Source organism: Aptenodytes patagonicus, chromosome 7 (genome assembly GCF_965638725.1).
Source record: "Aptenodytes patagonicus chromosome 7, bAptPat1.pri.cur, whole genome shotgun sequence".
Classification (NCBI taxonomy): domain Eukaryota; kingdom Metazoa; phylum Chordata; class Aves; order Sphenisciformes; family Spheniscidae; genus Aptenodytes; species Aptenodytes patagonicus.
This window is the reverse complement of record NC_134955.1, coordinates 49,854,801-49,869,842: the sequence shown is the minus strand read 5'-3', so window position 1 is coordinate 49,869,842 and position 15,042 is coordinate 49,854,801. Positions and strand designations below refer to the sequence as shown.

Below are 15,042 nucleotides of genomic sequence, written 5' to 3'. Positions count from 1 at the left end.
TTGCACCCTTCTGTACTGGTTTTGTCTGGCATAGAGTTAAATTTCTTCATAGTAGCTAGTATGGGGCTATGTTTTGGATTTGTGCTGAAAACGGTGTTGATAACACAGGGATGTTTTAGTTACTGCTGAGCAGTGCTGACACAGAGTCAAGGCCTGTTCTGCTTCTCATCCTGCCCCGCCCACGAGCAGGCTGGGGGGTGCACAAGGAGTTGGGAGGGGACACAGCTGGGACAGCTGACCCCAACTGACCAAAGGGATATCCCAGACCATATGACGTCATGCTCAGCAATAAAAACTGGGTGGAAGTTTGCCAGGGCTGTCGTCACTTGGGGACTGGCTGGGCATCAGTTCGTTGGTGGTAAGCAATTGTTTTTGTTGCATCACTTGTTTTTCTTGGGTTTGGTTTGGTCCATCCCCCCCCCCCCCCCCCCGTTGTTTTTTTCCCCATCCTTTTTTTAATTATTAAACTGTCTTTATCTCAAAGCCTTCTGCTTCCAGAACACCCTCTTTTGCTCTGCCTAGATGGCCAGTTCTCCTCCTGATGGACCGGGGCCTTGATTGTGCTTTTCTTATCCAGAATGTATAATTTTTAAGACATGGTCAGAAAACACTACCTTCTCACTGCTGTCTCAGGATCTGGCCACTCATGGCACAACTGAAGTTTATCCCGCAGGTGATTCAGTGATAAGAAAAAAAAAGAGTAGGCATGTTAGTCCTTGGCAGTGTCTTGAGGGACATGGTGCAGTGTGTAACTGCCTTTACATATTCTTCTCATACACACCTGCATCTCAGTGACTTTGCAACTTCAAATGAAGAGGCCTGGACTAGTTTCCTCCCTTTGCAGAACCCCCGGAGAGAAGCGCTGGGTGGGATGGCCCACCAGCTGGCAGCCAGAGCTGCAGACTTGAGGTGAGAAGGTTGTGACATAACATCCCTACTGACCTATGTAGTCCTGCAGCAGCTTTTTGCAGAGGGAAGGGGAATGAAAACAATGAGGGAAGGGGAGGAAGAGCTGGCCTGCATGTCCTTGTGAGGATGACTGCATTGGTGCTTCCCAGCTCTGTCTTTCTGAGCTGCTCCAAAAGGGGGTAGCTGGTGATGCATCAGGTGCCACTGGGAAAGTGAGGATGACTTTAGGAAACAGACAAAATATCACCCCCATGTGACAGGAGTGGTTTGGCATGAATTGCTGTTGGAATGACTGATTATTATGGACTGCCCCTTCAATGTCCAATTATTTAAGGTGTCTGCTTCAGAAGTATGACTCCATGAACGGTCTGTGCTTCTCTCTCCCCTCAAGCCAGTGAAAGGAAAACCTGATACTCCCCAGAACTGGTCTCGAACCCTGTTCCCAAGGACTCTGCTAATAACTCCAGTGGACCTTGTGGTAGAGAGTGAAGTGGAGCCATAATGTGGCTCTGAAAGGTGGGCCCTCAGCCAGATCTTTCTCTTCACCCCACAAGACAAAGTAATTTAGATGACTGAAGCAGAAGACAGGCTACCATTCACACGCAGGCCTTGCAATGCATCTGGCTTGAGATGCAGGGAACAGAGAGAACCAGAGATTTGATGATGACCTTGCCATCAAAAGTCTGTTGCAGCTTTGCACAGCAGGGACGCAACTCTTCGTAGCATAAAGTGGTTATGACCAATACAACTTCTACTGTAGATTGCTATGTCACTGGTAGCCAGCCTGATTTTCTGGAGTTGGGAAGATTCTGGGAGAAAAATAATGTCTTCTGCACCTTTTCGTTATTATAGCTAGCTACTAGGATTCCTTCTGTGAACAATACAACTTTATTCTGATATAAATATGCTGTTTCCTGAAGAGCAGAAAGTAAAACTGATTCTTACATGGAGTGAGCATTGCCGGCACCATCTGGTTTTGCAGTGGAGGAGGGAATCCCACTTTCAGCACTTCAGTTCTCCCTGTGATCAGTCCTATGCACTACGCTACATGCTAGATGATTTGAGTCAAGGAATATGATTCTTCTTAAGCTTCTTAAACTTCTTAAAGTTTTTTGTTTCATTCTGTATTGTGATTCCTAATTTTAGTGAAGACTTCTCTGGAGGACTATAAAATCAGACTGGAAATCAAATTACATGAGAAAGAAGAAAAGACAGCACCAGAAGTAACTTTATTCTGTCTAAAATTATTTTTTAATCTCTGTTTCAATTTCCTTTGCATGTGTGCTACTAGAGTCCTTAGTTTGTATTACAATTGTACTACAATTGTACAGTCATAAGACAGATTGTAGTACAGAATCTTTCAGAAGAAAAATTGGTAGGACCAGTACTTCTAATGCAAGATGCAAGCATTTCTTAAATCAGTTCCCTGAAGCACAGCTTTTGTTGCTGATATTCTTTTTGTAAACATGCCATTCCCATCCCTGCTGCTCTGCTGCTAGTAATGGTTGGAAAGAAAGCGCAACCTAAAACAGTATTATTTTTAAAGCTTTCTCTACTTCATTTTCTCCTACTCACAGTAGAGTTGGTCCACTGTGCACTCCCAGAAATGCATCGTCACTGATAACTTCCAGGTATTTGTTCTTGTGCAGATAGCTGCAGAAACAAAAAAACCACAGTGATCTGGAAATAGTTATCCATAGGTTAAGGAAGAAGATCTTCAGTTTACTTGTCTAAACAGATTTACAAAAGCAGTATCTATAAGGGCCATCCTATCCCGACAACATACTGAAGCATAATCAGTTACTTCATTTTCTGTGTACCCAAGGAACAAAATACAGGTTTGCCATTTTGAAAATAAATTAAATTCCTCAACAAATAATAAATAAATAAATTAGCAAAATAAATTAGCTTTGCTCCAAATTCCTTTTCTCTCTCTGTCATACACATAAAGACACATGCATACACGCTGTATCTTCAGGTAAATATGTGTGAGGATGAGGTGAAATAGATTGTTTTGCTTTCATCAGAATGAGGTATGGGGAATTACATGATACTTACAGGAACACATCATGAAAAAACGTGAAATAATTCCCTCCTTGTTTTGAGTTCAGTAATAAAATTTTTAAATGTTTTAAAATCTCCATAGCCAAGTGGAGGCTCCCATATACAGGTCAACAGTTAAGAATGAAGTTTTGTTATAAGAAGAGCAAGAGAAGGAGTGAGAGGGAGGATAAATCTGAAGGAAAAAATATAAAACTTATGTAAAAAAAAAAATTCTAAAGTCTTGGGAAAACCGTGATCAATTTCCTGAGTATCCAACACTTTCCTGAAATATGGAATGCTGCAAATTTCTCCTATCATTACACGATTGATGTAAACAAGGACCAACATTAATTCCCATCACTCTGGAAACTGACATATACGAAAGTGTGGATTCAGGAAGTAGGGAATTTAGAGAGTTGAGTTAAAGGTACATGATTAAAGACAGGCAATATAAGGCTACTGAACACTCAAAAAATTAACATAACCCAAGTGGAACAATCAATGTTAAATTCAGTTCTGTGGTTTTAGATTTAAAAGTGACTGATCTAGAATGAATCTTGATTTTTTTTTTTTTTTAGCTGGATTCCTGTTTACCATGGTCTGAAACTGTCATTTGAGAAACTTATAAATACATGGATTATTATTGCAGGTAATTCAGTCAAGTTCCAAATTGCTTTAGAGAGGCTATGCATTCCTGTCCGAGACTTTTGTTCTCAATGGCCTAATAGAATTTATGTTTTTTGTGGAAAGACTTGGGAGAAATAATTGGCTTCAGTAGTTCCACAATTGCAGCTGTACAAAGAGAAAGCATAAATTAAAAAAACCTGCAGGAGCAGCAGAAGCACAGGCATCCTGCTTTTCTGCCAGAGTCACAGTGGACGTATGGCACTGAGCACATTTTATGACATTCTGTGAAGAGCAGAGGTACACAGAACGTGATAAAATGGAAAAATAAGCATTATTTTTATGCATATGGTGCCAGCTTGTGTGTATTAGTTGGGTATATTTGACATAGAGTTAGATTAAAAATGTGGATTTGGAACAATTGTCCAGCTAAAAAGTACTTCACAAAATGCAACAGGCATGTTAATTTCCTTGACGAGGTAGTTCCTACTGATTAGCCAGGAGGGAGGAGGACTGCAGTTACAAGCAGCTAGATCTCCTAAACACACAGACAGGAATATGCTGAATTAGCTGAGCAATTAAAAGAGACCGAAGATTATGTTGTGATATATACATATGTACATATATATGTGTGTGTGTGTGTATGTAAACATGGATACTACTGTATAATAATTACTGTATAATTCTTTCCCTAAGCCAGCAATTGAACCCTAGGTGGTGTTTTTACTTAGTTCAGTCAACTTCTGTCACAATGTTTACAAGAGAGACAGCTTGCAGGCATCAAACCTAGTCATGCTTTTTAACTTAACTTAGGTGGAAATTGAAATCTTGTGATGGGATTAAGAATCATTTACCAAACATTGTAGTCCCTGGAAGAGGATGGAGGACCATCTAGCTCTCTTGGCTGAGGGGCACTACATAAGTAAGGAGACAAAACAGTCCAAGCATTTTGTTTCTGTACTATGATGAGAAAAGACCTCTGAGAGAAGTTTGAACCACGGCAGCAAAGGGGATGATACAACTGCAGGACCGCGCTTCAGGGCAGAAATGCAATGCAACCCATTAAGGAGGAGAACACAGAAAATTGCCAAGGAATGTTGTCAAGGGGAATGTATGTTCCCCTTGATGAAATGATGGCAAAATGATCAATGCTATAAAGGCCCTGAAGGACATGGTGCCTAGGCAGAAGAGACTCGTAGCACCTGTGACTATCCCATTTATAAATTTTATCAATTTTCTGCATAGTGGAAAAGGTAAAGTCTAATGGCCCCAGTAGCAAACCACAGATTAAAGCATGAGGCTGCAGTCTAGGAGCAACGACAGGGTCCACAGACTGCAATAGTATAAGTAGCTCAGGTCCTGCAGAAGGAGGAAGAGGAACTGTGTGCTTTTGGCTGGGATAGAATTAATTTTCTTCATAGTAGCTAGTATGGGGCTGTGTTTTGGATTCATGCTGCAAACAGTGTTGATAACACAGAGGTGTTTTAGTTATTGCTGAGCAGTGCTTACACCACCCCACCAGTGAGTAGGCTGGGGGCGCACAAGGAGTTGGGAGGGGACACAGCTGGGACAGCTGGCCCCAACTGACCAAAGGGATGTTCCATACCATATGACGTCATGCTCAGCATATAAAGCTGGGGGAGGAAGAAGGAAAGGGGGGACGTTCGGAGTGATGGCATTTGTCTTCCCAAGTAACCGTTACATGTGATGGAGCCCTGCTTTCCTGGGGATGGCCGAACACCTGCCTGCCGATGGGAAGTAGTGAATGAATTCCTTGTTTTGCTTTGTTTGCGTGCGCGGCTTTTGCTTTGACTATTAAACTGTCTTTATCTCAACCCATGAGTTTTCTCACTTTTACCCTTCTGATTCTCTCCCCCATCCCACCCGGGGGGAGTGAGCGAGCAGCTGTGTGGGGCTTAGTTGCCGGCTGGGGTTAAACCATGACAGGAACTCATAGCGACCTAAGTATGACAACAGTGGGTGACCCCGGCCCAACAACTACAAGCGTCAGGATTGCTTGACATTTCACCAACGAGGGTACAGGGCTGGTGGGAGGCCTTGTAATGCAAGAATGAAGAAAAATAAGATGACTGCAGATCATGACTGTAAAGCGTTGCTCAAGAGAAGACGATGTGGTCCTCAGTCCAACTAAAGCACAGAAACTTTGCAAGGATTGCAGACAGACTGCCTTATGGAGGTCATGTTTCACAGGGTAGATAAAAGCAGAGAAAATGCCCAATGATGAGATCAGCAGCAAAAGAGAGAAATAGGAGAAAACCAACAATATTGCCCAAGTGAAGCCAGGTGACATTGCTCAGAATTTAAACATAATTATCTTAAAAAGATGAATTTCATAAAATTTCGGACTGCAGTTAGCACAGTTGCCACATTGTAAGATGCCCAGACCAGACCTATTAAAGAAATTAAATGAAATGAAAGGAGAAAGAATTTGATATTACTGATGCAGGCAGTAATACCTCAAGCAGAGAGGGATGTTTGGTACTAGAACTATTACAAACATTTTAAAGCTAGCTTGTGTTGCAGCTAGGAAGGCAAAAAATACAATAGAAATGTTGTCACAACATATTTCAGAGGGTGTCCACGAAGTTGCTGTGAGCTGTGCCCATTGTGCCAGTTAGTGGCAAAGATACAAAGGTCAAACCTTTCCTAATCGTAAATTCTGTAACAAAAACACCATTTGAGATGGTGGCTGTGGAGTTAATTGAATTGACTCAGAAAAGTGCAGAAGGCCACTATTTTATCTTTGTGCTGGAAGAGTCTTTCAAATTCAGATAGCTGAACTGGGGTTTAGCTGTAAAAATAATAAAGTCAGAACAATTGTTTCTTGATGTGGACAAAATCAAGTAAAGATTCTAATCCTGTCCTGGTTGAAGTCATTGGCAAATTTTCCATAACATTCACTTAGCTTATATTGATCACCATAGTGAGAAATGAGAAGTAAATGCGCTTCGGCTGGGTTACACAACACAAAGTCTTACGGAGCCAAGCCAGAGTAACACTTCTGGCATGTTATTGATTGGACGTTACCCATGCCTAAAGCCTTGTTTCTTACAGAGGAATATAGCTTACTTCATCTTCTCAGCTATTGTTGTTTGAAATAAGCTTTCATTCTTTAGAAATATATGGTATCACCTGACATTTGTGTTTTCTGAGAACTGACTTTCGTATTCTGTAAATGACAACCTAGTCACTTTTGTTGTGAGCTTTTGCTTCAGTTTGCAAATTTCCTCATGATTTTGTCTGCAAATATAATATCAAAAATTAAAACCAGAGCAAGAGCTAAGAATTAATCCAAGATTTCAACATCTAGGTTGTTGTTTTGAAGGACACAAAAACCTGCCTGACTTAATAAAACCTGTCTGCTTTAGTAACTAGACATTATTATAAAACCAGATAATTGCTTGTCCAATTTTGAAATATTTTCCCCTGATATTTGAACACCATAGTGAGTGATAAACCTGAAATATAATAGTTTACATACGTGATAAAAATCTTCAAACTTACAAATAGAAACAGCCAGCTAGAGACTTTTGGGAAGTTCATAACCATGTGTTGGGGCCAAGGAGGGGCTGCAGTGTTAGCTGCCAGTTTTTACGTAGATGAGTCAGGCCCATCAGAATGTACAATTTCCTGATGCTAATTGATTACAGTTGTTTAAGCCCTTTTATTTTGATAGGTACCTCTTTTAAATGGAAAGAATAAGACTTTGGTAAATATTAATTTGACAAAGAAAGTTTATGTGTAGCTAGTATAGCTCCTTCTGAGAGTGCCTTTAATCCTGTTGTTACTGATAGCTAAATGGTACATAATGTCATTTACATACACTGCAGAAAAGAAAACCACAACAGTGGTACCCACGTGTCTAAACAAATGTTGGAAGTCTTCGAAATCACATGGGTGAAATGGAATATTTATCCTCAGTGGGGACACTAGAATAATAGTCATTTTGGAAAGTTGGTGGAAGGCAATCAGATAGACATGAATACCACAGTGCAAAGTATGCAGGAAATCTGGAGTAGTGAATGCTGAATCTGGAGTAGGATATGCTGATGGTTTCATAGTGCTATAAGTAAAAGAAGGCTTTTTTTTCCCCTTCTTTTTTTAATCAAATCAGATCAGTAAGCTAAGTATGCCAGTGACTAATACAGAGTCTCTATGGACTCAAGATCCAGGGGTAAGTGGGAAAAATACTGCATTAAGTCTCAGCCCCACCAGAAAACAACATGACTGCAGTATGCTGAGCAGGATCTTCTAAGGACATGAAACAGAAATAGGACATTTCAGCTGCTATGTAAAACAGGACAATGTCATGTCAGGGCATGACAGAGATACTGAGTATTCAGATATTATCAATGCATGCTTCATGAAATAACAGGTTAGAGAGTCCGCGTGAGGAAAAGCAACTTTTGATTTCAGCTTGAGTGGCACGCACGCTCTGTTTCAAAATGTTACAGTCTAAAGTCTGTTTTGTAAGAGCAACCACCAGGTACCGATATTCAGCAACTCTGTAGGACCAAAAAAGCCAAAGAGTACACCACAGCTATAGTCTCCAAAAAGGAGAAATACATACATATGAGAAAACTTCCTTAAAAATAAACAAAAGTATGAAAGTTAAATTATTGAGGGCATTTTGGGAGCTCTTTAGGGACACCATTTTGGTGATACAGAGCAAACGTGAAAAGCATGAGATGGCAAAAGGAAAACAAAATCCTGAATATTCAAAATATTTAAAATCTTCAACTGAGATGAAAAACTGAAAAATGCTGAAAAGTCTGAAGAGATTTTTACAAAATATTTTATTTTTACCGAAAGTGTATTTTCTTCTGGGGGTAAAGGATATGAATGAAAAATGCTGACCAGCTACTTCAACTAACTACATATAGTTCCACATAACTTTCTTTTTTCAGTGTAAAAGATTTCTATTTCTCTTCTTCCATAGTCCAAGGTCATTCATGCCATCCCCCATATTGTGGCTGGACACACCTTTCCCAGTGGTTTTTTTAAGCTGGATTATTTCACTGGTAAGGTTTTACTGCAGTCCCACAACCAATTTGTCAGCACAGGGCGTGATGGAATAAGAATGAACAGCCAGATTATGCAAAAAGGGAGGTTTTGCAAAATTTTCTTCCAAAGGAAGTAAAGTTACCCAAGTTCCTAGTTGGAATACCTCACTGGCTTATGGAATTATGTATTATTTGATAGTATCTGCTTGCTTGCTTTCAGCTTCTGATTTTAAAATAAGGCGGCAGAGCTTAACAAATGAGGAGAAAAATAACATGTTGGCCAGACATTTAAGTATCACCACTCACTATAGTATTAAATGGGCTCTGGACATGTAACGTTAATGTATCTATGCATCCTGTTGGATTATGAAATGAAGGTTAATGAAAGGGAGAACAGGCAAAAGAGATGCATTGGTAAATGAGCAGTATTAAGGATTCATTGTATGTTTTTTCTACACCATTGTTTATCTTGACTCTGAGCTAAGCCAAACATTGTAAGTGATCCCTGAGAGTGTATACCAAAGTAAATATATTCTTTTGGAGTTTATCTTTGTAATTAGATTTTGAAATTGCACACTTTCCATTTCAGTAATTTAAACAGCTCTGTAAAAGCTCATCACAAATATATTTTGCCATTCACTGGAAGTATGTTTTAAAAAAATCTTCTTTCCTCACCAATTTCCTTACAGAAATAAACATTGGTGCAGGAGCACCACTTTGCAGAAGTCTGCAGGAGTGATGCAGTTCATGGACCTTAATGATGTGTTGTAACGAGGGATTCAACTTTCAGATGAACGCTGTTCAGTAAAAGTATCATTTGGCCCTTCATTCCTGGTTCTTTACTTCCCTGCCTTTATAAAACATATACAGCGATACTGTGGTTTGCTATAAAACACAGATCCTTGTTGGATGAGAAGATTTGTTAGGTAGTGCCATCATTCAGTACGATAACGGAAACCATTTATGCACGGTTCCACACCTATATCTGTATTGATTGTTTTCACCTCCTTGAATTACATAGGTCTTTTAATACTGCAAGAGTGGTAGAAGTGCACACTGCATGGTAGAAGGTAGCCTCTGAGATTCCCAAAATGTCTTCTGATTTATGGAGAACATGGAAACTTTGAATGATTTGTCAGAAATGAATTATTGTTTTTGATAATTTTCCTTTTTTACTTGTTTTCCTCCTTGAGGTCATCATTCAAAACCCATGAAAATTTCTTTCCCTCGCTCTTTTTCTCTTAGTTTCTTTTTGCTCCTAGTTTCATCAAGTCCAAAGGACTTTAGATCAGACCCAGAGGAAAACAGGTGTTTTCTTCGCTGTACAGTCATAGATAAAACAGGAGTTCAAATTAGAAAGGTCAGAATACAGAAAATGAAATATTTGGCTTTTGCATTAACTTAATCCTGCTGTTAGAAACAACAAATCTCCAAGCTTGCACTTAGCAAAATTATACCTTATCTTGGCATGTGGTAACCAAACTACTTAAGAAAATTAGTTTAGAAATTTCAATATGTAGTTTATCAAACAGATAAAGTCTTTACCACTTTACCGCTGAAGTTCAGCTCCCTAGTTTGCCTTGTAAATCTGGAGTAGTGTTTTGCTCCAAGTAAATGTCATGTGATTTAATTAGGAGAAAACTGTTTGTTGTAATAAACCATTTTTACTGCTGGTAGATAAAGCCATGAAAGTAAGCCTGGTTTTAGTTCTTTTGGTTTGTTTGTTTTTGTGTTGGTTTTTTTTTTAATTTGCTTAACTAGTGCATCATAGCCACTCTCTGGGAAGATTCACTTAGAACCATAGAATATCTGAGGTTGGAAGGGACCCATAAGGATCATCGAGTCCAACTCCCTGCTCCTCGCAGGAATACTTAAAACTAAACCATATGACTAAGAGCGTCATCCAGATGCTCCTTGAACTCTGACAGGCTTGGGGCCCTGACCACTTCCCTGGGGACCCTGTTCCAGTGACCGACCACCCTCTCAGATCGAACACCTTTTCCTAATATCCAAACTGAACTTCCCCTGATGCAGCTTCATTCCATTTCCTCGTGTCCTATCACTGGTCACCAGAGAGAGGAGATCAGCACCTCTCCCTCCGCTGCCCCCCTTGAGGAAGTTGAGACTGCGATGAGGTCACCCCTCAGCCTTCTATTCTCCAAGATGAACAAACAAAGTGACCTCAGCTGCTCCTCGTAAGTCTTGCCCTTGAGACCTTTCACCATCTGGTGAAAGGTGTGTCGTCCCCCTCTGGACACACTCTAATAGTTTAATGTCCTTCTTATATTGAGGCACCCAAAACTGCACACAGTACTTGAGGTGGGGCCACACCAGTGCAGTGTAGAGTAGGACAATCACCTCCCTCAACCGGCTAGCTATGCTGTTCTTGATGCACCCCAGGACATGGTTGGCTGTTTTGGCTGCCAGGGCACACTGTTGACTCATATTCAACTTGCCATAACCCAACCCCCCAGATCTCTTTCTGCAGGGCTGCTCTCCAGCCTCTCGTCCCCCGATTTCTATGTATAACCAGGATTACCCCATCCCAGGTTCAGAATCTGGCACTTGCTCTTGGTGATGGCCCAGCTGTCAAGTCTATCCAGATCTCTCTGTAAGGCCCTCTACCCTCAAGGCCTTAAAGAATACTGAAATACCCTTAAAGAATACTAATTACAAACTTTTTCTGAAAGTAAGCAAGCAGCATCTGCAGAACCTAGTATGTGTTTTCTGCTTCTCTACTTCCACCCAGTCCAATAAAGCAGATGTTTAGGACTCCAGATCTTCTAAAACTGCATTTTAACTTCATTCTTTAATAATAAGGAAAATTCCAAAGAGGCCAGAAGCAATAGCACTTGCACACTATCAGAGAAGCAAAAAGAAAAATTCCTACAAAATCATCTCCAACCTCTGTTTCATCAAAATGTAAGAAATGGAAGAGCTAACACAGTTCATATATTGGCTAAGGCTTAGAAAGGTTTTAAGTATTGCATATACAGCTTAGAGGGATTCAGTCAAGAAACTGGATTCATTTTGCCGTATTTTACATCTTGCGATTTCTGTGGGCACTAGTACAAACACTATGTCATCATGAAAAACTTCCTTTCTCATATGAAAGTTCAAAGTAACTGAACTAATGTAAGTAAAATAAGACCTGTCCCAGATCTTTAGTTTAACTCAAACCTTCTCAAATTTAAGAAGTCTAGCTAGCTGTTAAGGAAAAAAAGGCAGTTTGGAAAGTTTAAGACCATGTGAAGGATGCTCTTATATTATTCTTATAGAATTCAAGCCCAATTTAAAATAAAGTACTGAAAATAATCATATCTATTTTCATGCCTCTCTGGTTAATTTAAGAGCTCATAGAATCATAGAATCATAGAATCATTAAGGTTGGAAGAGACCTCTAAGATCAGCGAGTCCAACCGTCAACCCAACACCACCATGTCCACTAAACCATGTCCCTAACCGCCTCATCTACACGTCTTTTAAATACCTCCAGGGATGGGGACTCAACCACTTCCCTGGGCAGCCTGTTCCAATGCTCGACAACCCTTTCAGTGAAGAAATTTTTCCTCACATCCAATCTAAACCTCCCCTGGCGCAACTTGAGGCCATTTCCTCTCGTCCTATCGCTAGTTACTTGGGAGAAGAGACCGACACCCACCTCGCTACAACCTCCTTTCAGGTAGTTGTAGAGAGCGATGAGGTCTCCCCTCAGCCTCGTTTTCTCCAGGCTAAACAACCCCAGTTCCCTCAGCTGCTCCTCATAAGACTTGTTCTCCAGACCCTTCACCAGCCTCGTTGCCCTTCTCTGGACACGCTCATGATGAAGAAATCTCTTTATTCATGAGATTACCAGCCAGACTCTTCAGTCAAGCCTCTGTAGGACCAGAGTAAGCTCTGCCAAAGTGAATGGAGCCTCTGAAACTGAGATTTGTTCTGTGTTAATGATTGAGGCAGATGATTTTTGGGTATGGTGTAAAAAGGTTATTCACTCACTAAGTATTAGTATTCCAAAAACTACAATAAGAAGGTGAAGGGAAAGCTGACATTGTTGCTTCATGCTTTTGAGATTCCCATCTGTCATTTCTAGTGCAAGTGACTGGTTCCTCCGAATTACTTCCACCACCTTACAGCACACTCTTTTTTGCAGATAAGACATTTCTGTGAAAGGGCTGCTACCATTATCAGTGCTACACTTACTAAAATAAACTGTCTTGTAAGTAAAACAGCATAATTATCTTCCAAATTGTCTTAGAAATGTTACTGGTGAAAAGAAATTTTATTGTAGCTTCAAACCAGAACAAAATTCACACTGGAATTACCTGCCATGATTTTATTTCTGAGCTATAAATATATATACCAAATGAAAGCACACTGCAAAAGACATTAAGTGCCCATATTTTTATTGCTGGCTGAAATTAGTATCCTCTCTTTGCTCCTTAAAAATAATTAGAATAAGATATGTATTTGAAAGCCTCCAACAAGCATAGAGTATTTATTATATAATTTTTTTTCTGAAAGAAGAGAATGATCTGCTACTTACATAGCATCCAGATTTGTCCCATTAAAAGCATGGCCTTGGATGCTGGTAAAACCATTATTGTAGAGTTTGCTGCAAGCAAAAAAAAAAAAAAAAAGTGTATTTTGGGTTGCTTCAATACCTGAATACCTAACATCTTATGTATCATTTTTCTTGGCAACAGCACATTTATGGATCGGTTAATTTTAATCTCTTGGAGAAGCAGCAATTATAGTGCAAGGTCAAACAAATGCCCAGCAGCATTCTTGAGAGTAGCTGAATCAAGAATACCATGTGGCAGGTGTGCCATCTTTTACTTCTTTTTACAGCAAAGATAGAACAAGATTAAAACACTTTGCTATAACTTTCCCACCCGCAAACTAAAAACAAGGAAACAAAATTCTGCTAGGACTGATTATGGAAGGCTAAAGTAACTAATACCTAGCAAAGTATGTATGATTTTACTATCAAGCCTGCCTGAATTTTTAGAATTCATTCTTTTGCTTCCTTAGAGCAAAAGGATTTTTTTTAGAATTTCTTTAGAATTCATTCTTTTGCATTATAGTTCTCTTCCCCCTAGTTCAGATCATAACTCATTACAGTCATTTTCACTCCCCTCAGCCCTTTCTTGTGGCTCACATTGAGTATGGCTTGCATTACTGAACTTTATTTAACAGTTTTCCTTCAAATATGACTCTTCTGACATTTGCCATCTGTTAGTTTTCACGGTATGTGCCACTTAGGTTGCAAAAAAGTTAAGACACAGTTCTAACCATGCTGTAGATTTACAGAAGGAGAACTCTGCAAACTCTTCCCTTTGATTTTCTCCAGTATAACCATTCACTGGCATTAGGGTCACACAAAAGCAAAACCACTTTGGTCAAGCCAGTTTAAAGAAAAGCAGCAGACCTGATTCAAATCACTGTCAAAGTAAAGGATTTATGCAAATTAGATTATGGATACTACCTGTCTATGGTGTTTCTCTGTTACAAACTACTAGACAGTAGGACAGCGATTTTTTTTTTTTAAACATTTTACCATATGCTTGAGAGAGGTAATTGCCTTGTGACTTAAACTGGGAGAACTTACAGAGTTAGAGATTCATTACAAAGCCCATGGAAAGCATTTGCAGGCACTGAAGTCATGAAAGGATTATCTGCAATTTCACTGAAAAAGGAGACAAAACATCACAATCAAACATCTGTCCAACAGAGCTTCTCCAGAACAGTTTTATTATTAATTGTTCTCTGCCTTGATAATAAATAAAAGTGTAGAATAACTCATTTAGTTCTATCTAAGGCCAGAAGATACATGTGGGATGATTAAGAATAGAGCATGTTCCAGCATCCAGGAAGAGAGCATGTGAAGTGGATGGGTTTTATAGTCCTGGTGAGGTGTGCCAACCTGTGTGATTATAGTGGTTAACAGTACAGACAGGTCCCTTGTCTCAAAAGCCAGAGAAACAGCAAAGTAAATCATAGAATCACGGAATCGTTTAGGTTGGAAAAGATATTTAAGATCATCAAGTCGAACCGTTAACCCAGCACTGCCAAGTCCACCAATAAACCATGTCCCGAAGCACCACATCTACATGCCTTTTAAATATCTCCAGGGATGGTGACTCCACCACTTCCCTGGGCAGCCTGTTCCAATGCTCGACAACCCTTTTGGTGAAGAAATTTTTCCTCACGTCCAATCTAAACCTCCCCTGGCGCAACTTGAGGCCATTTCCTCTTGTCCTATCGCTTGTTACTTGGGAGAAGAGACCAACACCCACCTCACTACAACCTCCTTTCAGGTAGTTGTAGAGAGCGATGAGGTCTCCCCTCAGCCTCCTTTTCTCCAGGCTAAACAACCCCAGTTCCCTCAGCTGCTCCTCATAGGACTTGTGCTCTGGACCCTTCACCAGCTTCGTTGCCCTTC

At 40.1% G+C, this 15,042-nt stretch overlaps 1 protein-coding gene across 2 annotated transcripts in view; it reads right to left on the bottom strand.

Moving 5' to 3' along the window:
• Positions 1–15,042, bottom strand: part of TSHR (thyroid stimulating hormone receptor) — an 89,033-nt gene that overhangs the window by 14,530 nt on the left and 59,461 nt on the right. Inside the window, exons 6-8 of one of the 2 annotated variants that reach the window (XM_076345226.1) lie at positions 14,209–14,286; positions 13,144–13,212; positions 2,485–2,562 (exon numbers count right to left, since the gene is read on the bottom strand). In XM_076345226.1, the coding sequence (XP_076201341.1) occupies positions 2,485–2,562; positions 13,144–13,212; positions 14,209–14,286 (225 nt within the window). The remainder of the gene's footprint in view (positions 1–2,484; positions 2,563–13,143; positions 13,213–14,208; positions 14,287–15,042) is intronic. The other variant, XM_076345227.1, reaches the window with a different exon arrangement.